The sequence below is a fragment of the Eurypyga helias genome, unplaced genomic scaffold, assembly GCF_000690775.1.
Source record: "Eurypyga helias isolate BGI_N326 unplaced genomic scaffold, ASM69077v1 scaffold6362, whole genome shotgun sequence".
Lineage (NCBI taxonomy): Eukaryota > Metazoa > Chordata > Aves > Eurypygiformes > Eurypygidae > Eurypyga > Eurypyga helias.
In genome coordinates this window covers 297129-314325 of record NW_010236525.1, presented here as the reverse complement: position 1 = coordinate 314325, position 17197 = coordinate 297129, and the positions used below count along the sequence as shown (strand labels likewise).

Genomic DNA, 17197 nt, shown 5'->3' with positions numbered 1-17197 from the left:
GCTGAAATGAATTTGCTTCACCTTTGACAAGAACACTTGAGCAGCACTGGAATCCTCTGATGATTCAGCTTGGCTAATTATCCAATTATTTATTTCAAGAATAAAGACACTGTTTTACAATTAGAAAAGTGTAAAGTAATCTGAGAAATTTCATAATGACAGTTGACTTAAGTAACTTCTGAGGTAAATAGTATCTGCTCAAACTTGTCTTGCCACGTGTTCAAGCTGCAGTTAAACCGCCCTTTGAGTTTCAGGAAATTACTGGTGACTTAAAAATTATTTGTTTCTTCTCCCTACAAACCACATATTATACTTCAGAAAATAGCTCAGTTGATTCTTTTCTCTCTGTCAAATTTGCAAGGTTTTTAAGCTGTGTTTAAGTTGCATTCCTCTTGATTAAAAGCTTTTGGTTCAAAGCAATACTTTTTAATTGCCTAATGATATAAGTCAGTTCTTGGGAAAGAACCGTGCATTTAGGAGTTCATTTGCAATATAACTGAAAAATTCATTGCATGGCAGTAAAACAATTTACTGTTAATTACAAGGAGAAGAATTTGCTGTACCATGCTCACAGATTGCCATGAATCATGCAGCACTCCTAGAGATTTATAACAGATGTGTAAGTGGGATGAATTAGCAGGGTTTAATAACAGAGACACAAATCATGCAGACTTCAAGGAGCTTTAATTGATATACTAGAATGTGACGGGCATGAATCACTCAGCCATTCAACAGCACTGTAACATATGGTCAGCTCAATATGCTGCATCTTAAATCGGTTGGTGAGTCGTTGGTTGTCCCATATGGTGGAAGCAATATATTTTTCATGATTTTTAAAAAATACTGCGTATTGCATTTATTTTTAAAGAAATATGATTGTAACAGACCCATGTTATTAAATTTTCTTTTGATGTCTATTATGGGTGGGTTTTATTCTTTTCGAGGAATAGTCCCAAATAGACTCTAAAGAATCTTCTAAAAAACAATCAAAATGCTGTCAGAAGATATAAGTATTATTTCTTGACTCATTTACTGTTGAAATGACTCATGATATCGTGAAGCACAGAGAAGGAAAGTATCATACCAGAAATGCTATGGCAATCTGAGGGTTCTCCAGACTAATAACTTACAGCAAAAATGAAATGGGTGACCAATAGCGAGAGACTTAATTTTACCTGCAAGGTAAATTGGAAGATGAAAAAAAAAAAAAATTTCTTTAAGTTTTTGTCCTCAAATTTGCCAAAGGTCTCTGGTTTACTTTGGATGTATGCATTTTGAGTTCAACTGAATAATAATTAAAAACTGTATACTTTATGTTACTGTTACCTTTCTGAACTATTCCACGTGGCCAATTGAAGGCTTCTGGGGAAGGGTGCTCAAATATCTACCTACAGAATGCTGAGCAGTAGTTCTTCAAACATATGTGAGCCTGTTAAATTTAGCCACAGTGTAAACATGTTGTTCCTGGGACAAGAATCTGGCAGAGTATGGAAAAGCTTTAGCAGTTGTATTAGTAAACCTGACAGACTTGAGAAAGGAGTATTGTATCCTTAGAACCGTGGCTGCCAAAATTTAATGTCAACAATTAAAATTTATTTTGATCCTTACCTAGTGTTTATTACTGTTTGTATACACAACAGACCTTACTAATACAGAGATGCACTATTAGATGGAATTACCATCTGTTCAGAGCGAAATGCTGGCATCTGTCTTTGAGTCTAAAACTAAAATGATATTATTTCAAACAAAACAAAATTAACTGCTCTTTACTTACCAACTTCATTTTTGTGTACATGTGTGTGTATGCACACATGGGAAAGGCTTGTTTGTAATGACCTGTGTAGCAACATCTATATTTAGATATATGACTTCAATGTAAGCTGTATGGACCATCTGTCTTTATTGGTCTTTTTTGTGCCCTCTGCTACACAATGGCATGCAGCAATCATGGGCTTTTAAATACTGTTTTAGCTTTATAATATATTAAATATGTATTATATAGCAAGACATTAAAACTGCATAATTAAAATACACAAAATATGACTTTGAATCCACTAAAACATAGTATGCTCATTATTTTGACAGATGTGTCTTAACAGAACGTGACTAAAAAAAATTAAATACGTAAAATTATAGTCAATTCATCTTTCAGAAAGTAGCTACAGGTACCACAGTGACACCTTTAGGAAAATATATACTGTATCTTTTGGTCTTGAAAATTTTTAATTTCAGCATTTAGTAACCTGCTGGGCTAGTGCTACAGATTTATTTTCAGTCCTGTCTGTTCTTATGTGGAATTTGGTTTTCTGCTTTGTTTTGATTTTTTTTTTTTTTAAAAAAAAGAAAAAACTTCTGTAACCTAGTATGTACAGTCTTTCACTGTTGTGACACACAAGAATTCTCAAGCATTAACAAGACTGTGGTTTAAATGCGAATGTTACAGCAAGGATGTTGCTTTCTGAAAGGGTAGGCTACTGTTCTATATATCACAAAATAATAAATTGTGTCATGCCAGTGTTTAATGCGTGTACACAGTGCATTAACTGTAACTGTAGTACATTTATTTGTGCTAGAGGAGACTTGAAAATGATTAAAAAATCAATACTTCCCTGTCAGAGAAGCAAGCGTTACGATGCATTTAAGTAGTTAATTGCATAAGCCCTATAAAAGCTTCAGGTTTGGGTATCAGAGATGCCATAATTATGGTCCAAGTAACTGCTGTTTATTAATACTAGACTTTAAAGAAAGATATAGTTATTGTCATGAGTGTTACTTAGCTGTGTGTGTTTTTAGAAATACTGAATTTTAGCATTTCTGCTTTACCATCAGTAAGCTGAACTGGAGGGCTCAACCTCTTACGATCGCATTTAAAATGCTGACGTACACTGGTTCCCTCAAAGGTGAAGTTTTGATTGTTAAGCCATGTTTTCTAGTTAAACTTGTGCATTAATACCACAATTCATTAGTGCTGGGCCCTACTTATGCAGGAAAGCTTATGACCTCACACTGCATTACTTCAATTTTGACATTGTAAATTTCTCCCATAGTGTGAGATACTAATTAGATTGTGAAGTCATAAATGATGCCTAAGCAGGAATTTACAGCACAGTGTCATTGGCAGTTTCCCAGTTCCCCCACTCCCTGCTTTCTCCAAGAAGAATATTTATCAATTTAGAGGGGGGCAAAGAGAAAGGAAGAAAGGGCGAGGGGAAAAAGAAGTAGCAACATGCTACAGGCAAGTAGGAAAAATGAAAAATATGTTAATGATCTTGGAAATGCGCAGATCCTTAAAAGGATGTTATTAATTCATTCTAAATGAAGCAATCTCTTCTTCTCTAAAGAACTCGCACTATGTACAATGCTGTGCTGTGAAGTAATATGTCAGATTTCGAAGGCTCATATTTTAATTCAGGTTTTATTGTACTTGAAAGCCGTTTATTGCTCTTTACTATGTCATTATGGGAACAAGTAATTTTTACAAGTTGTCATTGTATTTCACTTCCTGGGTACAAATGTTAAATCCTTTTCTTTATCAGGGAAAGAAGGGGAAGGGAAAAAGGCAAGATAAGATGGATATAGATTCTCTAGCTAGTAGAGTGTTCTCTACTACTTCTCCAGATGACTTCTTTTATTATTTCGGTGGTGGTCCATTTCTTTCCCATATGTATGGCCATCATGCCATTATCCAAACAGGTCATGCTGCCCTCCAGTGGCTTATTGCACAGTATTAAAAAAAAAACCAAAACCAAACCAAATTTTGTTGATAACTCAGCTATTGAGTGACGAACGCTATCAGAATATTTAACAGTATCAGAGTATTGGTTTTAATGGCATGAGGATAGTTGTAATAGCGTAAAACATGCTGATATCTTTGTGGAAACAGTCTTCTATGGAGTCTTACTGTGCACCAGGGTTGGTGGAGAAATGTTAGAGAGGATCGTTTTCTTGAACTCGATAATTATCTAAACTTATGCTAGGGCTTGAATGTGCACCATGAGGAAAACAACCTGATGGGCCTCAGTGTTGTGGATGGGTAGCTGTTCTGCTCCTGTTGACGAGGATAAATTCAGTGATGAAAGACTCATGTTGTCATGTACCATATTGCTGAGATGTAACAAGAGCTAATTATCTGTTTAGATTCTCCTTTGGTGTTTTACTGAAATCCAATGCTGAAAGTCATACAAATACACATATACAGGGAATATGGTATGAGAGGCTAATTAAGGAAAGAATAAAAATATACTTTTTCTGAAGATGTTGATTCACATTCATAAAAATTATGAAAAGAAAATGGATATAATGCTAGGGACATTTATCCAAAGCCTTATTCTTATCCAAGAATAAAAAAAAATAAGTTATTTCTTGTGGAAATGAAAGTAAGTTCCTATAAAGATTAAGAATATTTTGGTGGTTGGTTTTTTTTTTTTTTTTCTCTCTGTTTAAGCTTCTGTCAATATCTGTGTTTATTCTTAAGATGATCACAAACTGAAGCAGGATGTTTTGCAAATATTGTTATGTACAATAAATAATCTCCCAAGTATTATGGACAATGATACCTAGATAACTTTTTGTGTGTGTGTGCAGCTCCAAGAAAACTTGATGCCCCTCTTGTTGAAGGAATGAACAGTACAACAGTAAAGATAAATTGGAATGAACCTGAAGAACTTAATGGGCCTCCTCCCATCTACCAGGTGGAAAGGATGGATTCATCTTTAGCTACACTGACTACAGAAGTAATGAAAGGGATCCGTTTCCCAGGAAATGGATATTACAGATTCCCTAGTTCCACTCTTCCTGCCAATACTTACTTTACAGGTAAATGAGTTTAAATGACTTACAAAATGTACCAGTTGTAATCTGCATTTATTTTACCATTTATTGTCATCTTCTGTATAATTTTTATGGTAAAATCCATAGTTTTTAATTTATGAGCATAATGTGATTGTTATTCATGTATGGGTTATTTCGATCCTCACATAAAAAGCCTGTGGAAAACATTGTTGGACATGTGGGATTTGTATTCCCTTGTCTTTGGACATAGAGATGTACCTGATGGTGAATGTTGCTGCATATCCAACTCATTTCCTAAAGGTAAATATAAGATGGTTTTTATTTATTCTTCTGGGATAAAAACTTTCTGATGAATTTGCTGTGAATACTAAGGCATGGTTTCTTTTGTATATTTTGAGGATTCCTGAGGTTGCACAAGAACTCAAAAATCACTTCTTTGTTTGTAACATTTGTGTTATGGTCATGTTTGTTTTGACAAGGAAAGAAAAAAGGGGGTTATTCTGACAGAATTCTGCTGTTTCTGGTCTGCTGGGTGTTATCATATCCTCCCTTGTTTGATTAGTTAGTTATTTTGGAACTGGCTGTATTTCAGATCGAAGCAGACCAATTATCATGTTCTGTGATTCTCATAATTTTCTGATGTCTTCATTTCTTGGATAAAGCAAAAGTGCGTTTTTTTTTGGGAAAATACCTAGATGAACCTTGTTGCATGTTTGAGAAGTAGAGGTCTGTAAGTGAAATACTACATTGGTGTGCATGAAGTATGAGGTTTTTAAAAGTGCAATAAGAGATGGTAGAGGTGAAGGTTTAAAAAAAAAAAAATTAAATAAGTGTATGAAAGGGGTGAGAGGTGAAGGTTTAAAAAAAAAAAATAAGTGTATGAAAGGGGTATGTGGATATATCAAGTCATGAGACTGATAGCAGCAAGGGGAAATCCAAAAGGAATCTAGGTAACGGTGAGAGCTGGCGTTAGACGGCATGCTGATAGTGCGAAGAGCACACCACAGTGTGGTACAGCTTTACCTGGTACTGAGCACTGTGAAGACAGAAAAGGGCTGTAAAAAACAGGCAGCATTGTTGACACTCAAAAGAATGCCAGAGATTTGAAGACAACTGAGTAGCTGACATCCCTTGTCTTCTGTGTCACCACAGGTAATTCTGGCAAGAAAATGTGAATACAGATATCTTGGTACTTGCAAGTATGCATGTGCGCAAATGCGGTTTTTTTTAAAACAAAAATCACCTTCTAGTTTCTCTGTGATCACTCAGTGAATCTGATTTTAAAAAAATGAAAATTGAAGATAAATTCCACTTTTTTTTTTCTTGCTAGGTGCTTACTTGACTGATTAGTCAAATAATAATAACAAGCGATAACGTGTTAGTTAAATATTGACACCATGTTGACTTGCAAAACCTGTCTCTGTGCAGGACTCCATAGGAACAGCTGTTGGGCTTTTTTCCTTATCCAAACTGCTCAAGGGTTTTCCTGACATGAGAGTTTGCACCCTTTACCATGTATTTAGTAAAATAATCTTTGATGTATTTCTTTTGTTGTAAATTGTGATGATCTAAACACCAGAGGAGTTGTGAGCTGCAGTTTTTCTCATTGGAGCTTCAGTCAGCCCCATTGCTGCTGTACAGTTAAATAGTTTAATCAGGCAGGTAAAAAATCATGAGTATCACTGAATTTCCCACTTCTCATCAGAAGTCTCTGAGTGTGTTGGGGAAGAAGGTGTTACACCACTGGGATTGTTGACATGCCTGTCTATTTTTAACCAAGCAAGCCCAACACGAATCTACCCAATCGTTGATTCAGTCTGGGGTTCAGTTACATTCCACAAACTGAGTCTGAGACCTTGAATAAGGTTTAGTGAGATGGCTGAGAGTTTGGACAGACATGCTGGGAGCAGATGTTAAAATAAAGCTCCCTTCATATTGGCATCTGATGGCTGAAAATGGTGTGTGGATGAAAATACCTTATTATTGCTTCGGACTGTGTTCTTTCTTTTAGACAAGCTATTAGTCTGAGTATCTGGAAATGACCTAGAACCAAAATATGCTAGACAATTTGTCCAGACATCTGCTGGTGATGACTGACAATCAGGTTAAATAAGCCTGTTTGGTACCTAAAAATGTGTAATTCAGGTACCTGTCAACTCAATAAAGCTTTTGAGAAATAAAAATCCTGTTTTTTTGAGACAGATCATAAGTCCTTCTTCCAAAACATGATAAAGGGAAAATTATAAGAGAGTTTAGGACAAAAGACGCTTAAGGGAATGAAAAATAATCTTTAATTGCACCCTCACTTATTTTGTTGCTGAGGCCCTCTCTCATTACCCATCCCTGAAGACAAGCAGTTGGCAATTGTGCTTTATAGCTGGACAGCTTTAGTGTGCATGCAGCTGTGTACGTTTTTGACACAAAAGTGTGCCATCTTGTAAATGTCAGTCAGCAGACAGATACTTCTTATTGCATCTGGAATCTCCCACTGCTAATCCAGAAAAAGATAAATCAGTTTATTCATTGCTAATAAATGCAGTTGTCCTCACTACCTCTCTGGCTGGTTTTACGCTCCGAGGTGGGAGTAATAGGGGCAGATGTATTACCTGGGAAATTTTCCAAATTAATCTTTTTTTTCTTAAAAAAAAGAAGTTAGGCAATAAACACTGGATATACTAAGCAGCATCATTCTCTCTGCAACAAAGCCTCCAGCTGCACAGGAAGATGTGCTCTGAGTACACATTAGATGAGAGTAAGGCAGGTAAAGAAAAGGATTGTTTCTGCCAGAACTGTCCACCTGCAACTTCTCAGCTCTTCAGATGGTAGGAACTGTTTTAGGCATCTGTAATATTATTTCCCAAAAGATGCAAACTCAATTTTACAAACTTATTTGTAACCCTAGAAGTTCTTAGCTGCAACAACATTCATTATATCTATCAAAATACCACCAGGCAAAGGAACTGCTGGCGTTCTTGTTTTAGCTAAGGAACTCCTCTGTCTCCCTTCACTCTAAGATTGTGGTATTCAGTTGTTTGTCTTCATATCTTCCCCATGAGACAGCAAAGTGCTATCATTCTGATGTTCTAAATGAGGACATTCAGATTTTACTTAATGCAGGTGTTTGTACTTAAAAAGTCCTCAAGAAATGGCTAGAAGGTTTTACAAATTAGTTATTTTGTGTGGTTTGTTTTATCAGTACAGCTCGTGTGACGTGGCTGTTGGTCTGGAGTCAGAATGCTGCAGGGATGCTGTTGTGTTTGTCTTTCTGGTTCTCTAGTAGTCCAGGGAGGTACTATCTATTTCATACAGGCGGCAGGAGACTTGGAGTTTAAAGGACTGTAAATAGCCATGTGTCTGAATATATTTTAAATCCAAATTTTACTTTTATCATCTCTCTAATGACTGAGTCTAACAGCTATGTCCCATAAAAAGCCTAAGTATGTACGTAATGAGCATGATGTGATGTTAACCTGGCTCTCACTGCTAACGAATGGGTGAGAATAGTTTGCTCTGCAGGGAAGTTAGGGTCTTCATGTGCTTTCTAGCAGAGGCATACCAAGGCTTACAAAGGCCATCCTTTGAGATCATTGAATAAAATTCATGGAAAATAACATGCTGAAATGCTGATGTGTGTGTGTGAATACCAGCAACTGTCCAAAGGATATATTTCTGAGGAGAGTTTTTCCTCAATTCCCTTTTGCTCCTTGGTTGAAGGTTAGGACTTGAGATGTCTGAATGGTTGAAATAAAAACTGATGTATGAATAGGCCCTGCTTAGGATCGGGTTTGGTTCTGATTTGAGGCATTACCTTCTTCTGTTCAGGATTTAGAACTCAAACATCTCCTGAGGGTTAGGCAGCTTCAACTTTTTGTTTTACAGAGAGTGTGGGATTACGTTTTTCTTTGAAAAGAAGAAAGAACATGTGCACCCCATTGAGTATACTGGTGGATACTATGCCGTCAGACAAAAACAATGTCACTCTTGAAACCTTGTTCAAAACCCTATCAAAAATCTGTGCAGCATATTTTTCTAGAGCAAGTACACTGGATTAAGCGCCTACAGACAGATAAAGGGAAGTTTTGTTTTCAGGTATTATTGAGCGAATAGAATATAAACCTGAAAATTCACAGTTTCACAGATACACAGAATGGTAGGGGTTGGAAGAGACCTCTAGAGATCATCTAGTCCACCCCCCCTGCCAGGGCAGGATCCCCTAGAGCAGATCACACAGGAACAAGTCCAGGCGGCTTTTGAAAGTCTCCAGAGAAGGAGACTCCAGCACCTCTCTGGGCAGCCTATTCCCGTGCTGTCACCCTCACAGTGAAGAAGGGTTCCCTCATGTTCAGGTTGACCCTTCTGTTTTCCAGTGTATGGCCATTGCCCCTACTCCTGTCTCTGGACACCCCTGAGAAGAGCCTGGCCCCATCTTCCTTTAGATATTGATAAGCATTGGTAAGATTGCACCCTCAGCCTCCTCTTCTCCAAGCTAAACAGACACAGCTCTCTCAGCCTTTCCTCATACGGAAGGTGCTCCAGGCCCTTCATTATCTCAGTGGTCCTGAGCTGCACCCTCTCCAGTCTCCAGTAGTTCCTCGTCCTTCTTGAACTGAGGAGACCAGACCTGGACACAGTACTCCAGGTGAGGCATCTCTGGGATACAATGACATCTGAGCTAGGAGTTTCAGGACTGAAATTTAGTTGTCTAAAGTACAAGCATGGATTACACAAATCACTTTTTGAATCTTTGCTCTGCTTGATCTATTGCCAGATAGAAAGTCTGTGGCTGAACTGTTGAGATGAGGCCAATTAGAGTTAGAAAGGATAGAAATTATGATCAGACACGTGAATGAATGAAAAAGTTCCTTGGGTTCCATTCTATGGAGATAGTTGGGCTTCATGGAGAGAAACTCAGTGTAACTGTAAGTGTATGTAAGAACTGCTCACTGTATAAAGAGCAACTCAGTTGTTTCAGAAGAAGGAAATCACAGAGTAGCAAGATGGGTATGTGGAAGGTTACATTCTTCCTGACCTCCCAGAATGAGACTACTTTTCAAATATAACGCTGAACATAAATTAACAATTTTGTGGCATTGTGGTGGGTTTTGTAAATAATATACATATTCTTTCTATGAAGTGGAGCAAAACGAATCCTCCAAGCATGCTTTTTGTTGCTTAAAATAAAACTTGAGCTTGGTGTCAGAAGTTAGAATTATGTATCTATATGAGAAGGGAAGCCTTTACTTATTTAGTAATAAAATAATTCTTATTTAGAGGGGCATGAAAGATTGTTTGTGACTATGGTATTTTAAAACCACTTTAATTAGCAATTATTATTTTATTATGATTCCTCTAGGATGTTACTTGTTTAAGAAGAAAGTTATTTGTGTGGTAATGATCAAAATGCAGTCTACTTTGAAGAAGTTTTTGTGTTTGGTCTTGTTTTGAATCCAAGTTTTTTGAAATAGGATACTACCCTTAAAAAGAAGTGGGTCTTGCCTGGAATACGTATTCTTTGCCAACCTCTACATGATGCAAATTCAGTTCTGTAATAACTAGGTAATAACTGTATGAGGTAAGATGTTAATATATTCAGCATTACAAGTAGAGGTTTTTTACAATGACATTTTAAGTGTCATGAAGTGGTCTTAAAAATGTGTATTTAAAAAAAAAAAAATCTATGCTAGTGTTTTTACTGCCAAATTCTGACTCAGATACACACACATATCTCAGAGTGGGGAATCTTTCCAGTAATGATGTTTCTTAATGAATTTGCCATGGAACACTGCACAAGTGTCATTTGCATTTGTTCTGAGCAGAAGTGCTGAGAACGGCTGTGGTAATTCAAAGTTTGATCTCCCCATAGCTCTTCATCACAGTGAACTCTCCTTGCAGTAATGTGAAACAAATTCCCCTCCATATAATCTTGTGCAAACATTTCATTGTAGAAGACACAAGTATTTTCATTAGCGTGTGGAACGAAATAAACAGGCCTTTTCCCAGCATCCCAAAAGTTGTGGAATGGAACACATTATGACTGAAGACCAAGAAAGTGAACACAATTGGAGGTCTAAAAACAATGAAGAGTGACTGAATAAGGGGTGTAGTTTAGAAAAAAGACTAAAAGGAGTCATGATGATGGTCTTAAAGAATATAAAAATGTGCAGTTTAAAAGAAGAGAATGAACTTATATCCACAGAATGATAGAATCATAGAATGGTTTGCGTTGGAAGGGACCTTAAAGATCACCCAGTTCCAACCCCCCTGCCATGGGCAGGGACACCTTGCACTAGATCAGGTTGCTCAAAGCCACATCCAGCCTGGCCTTGAACACTCCCAGGGATGGGGCATCCACAGCTTCTCTGGGCAACCTGTTCCAGTGCCTCACCACCCTCTCTGGGAAGAATTTCTTCCTGATATCTAATCTAAACCTCCCCACTTTCAATTTAAACCTGTACCCCTTGTCCTGTCACTACAGGCTCTTGTAAAAAGTCCTTTCCCAGTACCCTTGTAGGCCCCTTTCAGATACTGGAAAGCTGCACATCTACTGTGAGTGAAGGTGCAATGGGCTCATAATAAGCTTAAAATGTAGCAAGATAGGTTGTTTTCTCACAAGAATTTTTTTCTAAAAGACAGCCTAGTTAAGTAAAAGAATATATTGTGAGGAAAAAAACAAACAAACAAACCGAAAGGAAAGCTCTGACACTGCAGATTTCAAAGATTAGTTGGATGACCATTTGTCAGAAATAACCTAGGTGTAAATTTGATTCTGCTTTGGAGTAGGTGGATTGATTAGGTGGTCTCTAAGAGTATTTTCTGAACATATATCCTCTTATAAACTCAGATTAACCAAATGAAATTGTTAATTTCTCCAAATAACTCTTAGAAGGAAAGAGCTGCCTTGGGTTTATTTTCATTTTATTTATTAGTATTTATTTGTATACATACAGATCCGACTTAAAATTTTCTATATAGATGGAAAGTTGCATGGGTTGTATAAGTTTTGCTCCTTTTATTTTCTGTCCTCTAGACATTTTCCAGACTTTCTTTGTATGACTACTGGTAAGGTTTGAGATGAGTAGAATGAGTTTTAATCACTAAATCGTGGAATAATAGAACAACTTAGATTGGAAGAGGAGTCATCTGGTCCAACCTCCTGCTCAAAGTACTTCAAACTAGACCTGCTCAGGCCTTTCATTTATTTTTCTTTTATTTCCATATGTTGTGAAGTATATTTCCAAGGATATTTCCAACACATTTCCTCAGGCAGATCAACACTCCCCTCCCAACTTGATAGGATTATTTCCAGAGTCTTTCTGAGAAGTCCATTTCAGTTTCTAATCTGACCAGCCTATTGGTAATATTTTTCCCCTTATAGCTATACAGAATCTTCTGTATTTGAACTTGTGTCTATTGGCTCTTGTTCTGTCACTATATACCTCCAAGTAAGCGTGGGTTCATCTTCTCTATATCCTTCTGTAAGGTAGCTGAAAAAGTCAATATCATCATCTCCAACCTTCCATTCTTAAGGCTGAACAAACCCTGTTCTCTCAGCTTCTTCTCATGCAGAGTATACTTCAGCCCTCTGACTATCTTGGTGACCCTCCACTGCATTCATTCCAGTGTGCCATTGTCTTTTTTTCTTGTTTTTCTTTTTTTTTTTTTCATGCCATAGTACCCAAAGCTCTATTGCCTTTGAATTTCACAAGTTATCTGCCGGCTCATTTCTCCAGCCTGTCAAGATTCCCCTGAATTTCAGTGTCTCCATTGCAGCACTTTATTTTCTTTTTTAATTGCCTGCAGACTTTTTGACAGTACATTCCATCCCATTGCCCAGGATTTGAATTAATAAAACTGTTAAACGAAAATGGTCCCAGTACCAGTTCCTTGTAAATGCTACCCACTGGGCTTTGTGCCACTTGTCACAAGACTTTGAATCCTGCTGTTCAGCCAATTTTATACCTACTTTTGTAGTCAACCCGTGGTCCTTCTATTTCGCTAGCCTGATGGCAAGGATCCTATCGGACACCATGTTGAAGTGCTTGCTAAAGCCAAGGTACACAACACCTATTGCTTTCCCCTCTAGCTGCTGAGCCAGTCTTTTCATCATAGAAGACAATCAGGTTGGTTGGGCACAGTTTACCTGTAATAAATCCAAGTTGACTGTTCCAAGTCATCTTCTTGACCTTCCTGTGTCTGAATATAGCCTCCTGCATACTGTCCTTGGGGTCAAACATTAGGCTGACCTGTCTGTAGTTTCCCTAATCTATAGACGAAAGTTTACAACAAAAGCTATTACATTTGTTTGCTTCAACCTTACCCTAAAAAGATGGAGAGAACTGGAACAGAAGGAGAGAAATCTGGCCTTTTGATTAGTTTGGCTTTATGTATTCTTTGTCCCTCTGTTGGCATTTTTTTCCTTATGTAGCTTTTTAAGACTGATCTTTTTTATTTCATTACTTTGAACTGAAGAAGGTAAACAAGACTTTGAGTGAAAAACTATTACAAAATAAATACTTTCATCAAATTATCTAGTAAGAATAATAAGAAGGGTTTCTGCAGGTATGTCAGCCAGATAAGGAATGACAAAGAACATATACCTGCCTGATGAGCAAGACTGGCAAACTGGTAGAAATGGATGAGGAGAAGGCTGAGATACTCAACATCATTTTTGCCTCAGTATTCACTGGCAACCTCCCTCTGTAAGAAAAGATCAGTTTCGAGACCACTCGAACAACCTGAATATACATAAGTCTATGGGACTTGATGAGATGCACTCGAGAGTTACGAGGTCATGATTTTTGAATAGTCATGGCAGTCAGGTGAACTCCCTGGTGACTGGAAAAAGGGAAACATTGCACCCATTTTTAAAAAGGATCCTGGGAACTATTGGCCTGTCAGCAACAGGTCTGTGCCTGGGAAGATGACAAAGCAGATCTAGATTAGATATAAGGAAGAATTTTTTTATTATAACAGTGGTGAAACACTGGAACAGGTTGCCCAGAGAGGTGGTAGATGCCTCATCCCTGGAAATATTAAAGGTCAGGCTGTATGGGGCTCTGGGCAACCTGATGTATTTGAAGATGTCCCTGCTCATTGCGGGAGAGTTGGACTACATGACCTTTAAAGGTCGCTTCCAACCCAAACTATTCTATGATTTTAATACTGAGGGAGAAAGGAAGAGAGCACATTTGTTTAGCTGACTTGGAGAACACAGTTTTTATCTTGGGGATCTTTTGATTATGTCACTCATTTTTCAGACTTTGATATGAAATCATACACTAAAGAGCTCTTGGAGAACTCTTATTTTAATGTGTCCTTTCTGTCTAGGTTGTTGCCATAGGACGACTTCTTAGAATTTCTTTTAATTTTTATGCCGACTTCTTACATTTTCTCCTCTTGTCTTCGCAAAAGAATGAGTTGAACCCATGTCTTCATCTTCTGTGAGAGAGAGATAAAGATCTTCTATGTCACCGTCAAGTGGCTGGCTGCAGCAAGAAGGGTAACCATCCTTTTTTCTGCCTGAGAACTGTTCGCACAGACGTTTTAGTTAGAATTTTGTTCTAGTACTTAAAATGAATTCACAGTTTCATCTTGAAAACCACATTCCTTTCTTCCTTCCTTCCGAATCCCAAGAAGCCTAAAGATAGGGAGCGAGAGGCACTGAGTATAGAGAAAAAGAAGTGATCTGGCACAAGAAAGTGAACTGTGCTGCTTTATGAACAAAACAACTTAAAACGTTTTCGAACATGCACAACAGGGACTTAGGCAGCAAATAAGCCAAGCTGATGCTGACCTTGCCAGTGTTACAGGGGCAATATTTTCACTAAGATGAGCTGGTTTTCTTAGGCACAGACATACTTTCTATCAGTATCAAGTATCTGCTTTTTTCCATCTTTGTGAAAAAGATTTATTGTACCCACTCATGGGGAAAAAAAAAAAAGATTCTCTTTTTTTTCCCTAATACAGAAAGAAGATCCCTTTTCTGTATTAGTTCTCAAATTTACCTCATCAGATCAACTATGCAGCACAAGTTTTGGCATGCAATTGCACTTTTTTTTGTTTGTTTGTTTGGTTGGGTTTTTTTATCTTACTGGTGTTGGTGCCAAAGTACTGTTGTGTGACATTCAGTACTGCATGGTTAAAAACAATTTTTTTCTGCTTGTACATGCAAACTGTCAGAGCATGTAGTAGTCTCAACTGTGGAAGCTGTAAAAACAGAGCTTTTTTGATATTGTTATATCTTCCCCTTTTGTCACAATCCTAGTTGTGCTTCTGTTTGTGCAAACAGGATTTGTTATTTTGAAATGTAGCGGGCATTCTCTCTGTAGATGAAAAAACGAAGAATTAGCAGAAGAAAAGTTTTTTCACAATTACTTCAAAACGTGTGTGTAGTCAAGGTAATAAAAGTAGACAAGTTTCTATTTTTTTTATGACTTAAGCTGAGAGTGTAACCACTTATGTACCAAGCTATGTTATACAAGATCAATTTCCACCAGTACAGCATACCTATGTATTTGGTGTTTCTTTTTGTTGCTCATCTCCAAACAAAACACTGATAGGATTTGTTGTAGGAACTCCGTATAGGAATCTGCACAAAGAATACTCATTGAATTTAATGAGAGTGAGAGTGGAAAAAATATTTTTTGTTTAGCATCCAGCCTGGTTGTTGTTCAGTAAGAATGGACTTCTCCTGTATTTGCTCAGCTCACTAAAGAAGCCAAAGGTGAGATTATGTTATGTGTTTACAAGGGCAAACAAGAAGAGAACAGAGTTCAAGGAGACTTTCTGTTCACTGTGCTGCTTCGGTGTGCAGCAAGGGAAGTGGGTGCCCTCATATGTGTCTCTGAAAATAAACAGATACAGAAGCACTGTGTTTTGCTTCAGGCATGACATCTTCTGGGATTCCTTTTCTGCTTGTGTGCTGCTAAGCAAAGGTGTGAGATGGAGGGACTTCTTGGGGGGAGATTTAGGGAAGTAGAAGTTGCTGAAAATAAGACATAAAGAAAAAAATAGAAGGTAGAAAATGCAGAAATGCATGAAGTTAATTTAATAAAAAAATAAAAGGATGTGTGGGAAGGTGACAAGAATCTCTTGGAAGTTTTGCATGTGAGAGATGGTGTACTGTGTGTTAAATGGAGGCTCATTTCATTCAACTGTGACTGTGTAGTTAAAGCAAGGACTGAAATGATGCCTGTCAAAGAAAGAACTTGCAGGAGGTTTGAGCATAGAAAGCAGTAGTTCAATCGATGTTCATCTTCTGGAGCAAATGTATGAATGCTTCTGAAAATTCTCAGAAATACATGATGGCGCAGAGACATGTGAAAGAAAAGTGACTATTTCCAATGCCTTTAACTTGCTACTGCAATTGTGAGTCTTGCGCACAAGTATTTCAATACTCTGTAAGATTTTTGTAGGATTCTGTGGTGGGATGATCCTGCTGGAAGCCAGGTGCCCGCCAAAGCAGCTCTATTTCTGACCAATCAAATGAGGGTAGGAAAATGAGAAATGAAACCAAATCTTTAAAACGCCTTCCCCCCACCCCTTCCTTCTTCCTCGGCTCAGCTTTGCTGCTGATTTCTCTTCCTCCTCCCCACCAGCAGCACAAGGGTTGGGGAAGAGGGCTTGTGGTCAGTCCATCACACATCTCTGCCACTCCTTCCTCCTCAGGGAGAGGACTCTGCACACTCTTCTTACGTGCTGCTATAATTGAACTTGTACCCAAAGTAATTTTAAAGAGAAGGATTTGATGAGCTGTAATAGCCAAAGAGGAATATTCCTGTAGCTTTGAGTTTAATAAACATTAATTCTCTGATACCCTTTATTTCTAAACTGTTATGTTTATAGTTTGTGCTAGAGCCAGAAGGCAGTAGCAATGACACTTGGTAAAGATCATCTAGATTTCATCTAGACTAATCATGTTAAATCCCCTTGTGTTTTTAGTGGTACAGTTATACTGCTTCTGCTTGGAAAATATTGGCTAGTCTAAGGCAGTATGGCAGGAATTCTATTATTTTTCATTCTCTTCACAGCTTTTCCTTAATTCCAAATTATACGTAAATATTTTCCAGTTTTTCCTCACTCTTTAAAGTGCCATTTTATTCAAGAAAAGTGTGTTTCTTAACCCTCTTAAGAGAGGTTCCTGTATATGGACAAAGGGCTCCAGATTTACAAGAAGATACTCGGAGTGGTGTGAAGGGATGTGGCATGAGCAGCCTGTGTATGCATTCAATTTTTTTTTTTTAATTTTGAGGGGCAATTTGTGGACAGGAACAGGAAGAATGTTGTCTGTTCCTCCTGTTCTTGGAGTCTGTGGAGAGTTTTACAATCACAGAATGGTTTGGGTTGGAAGGGATCTTACAGACCATCCAGTTCCAACCCCCCTGCCATGGGCAGGGACATCTTCCAC

General features: G+C 37.7%; 1 protein-coding gene across 1 annotated transcript in view; it reads left to right on the top strand.

The window, feature by feature from the left end:
* Positions 1-17197, top strand: part of LOC104506229 (usherin-like) — a 305157-nt gene that overhangs the window by 20010 nt on the left and 267950 nt on the right. Inside the window, 1 exon segment of the mRNA XM_010147113.1 lies at positions 4585-4815. Within this exon segment, the coding sequence (XP_010145415.1) occupies positions 4585-4815 (231 nt within the window).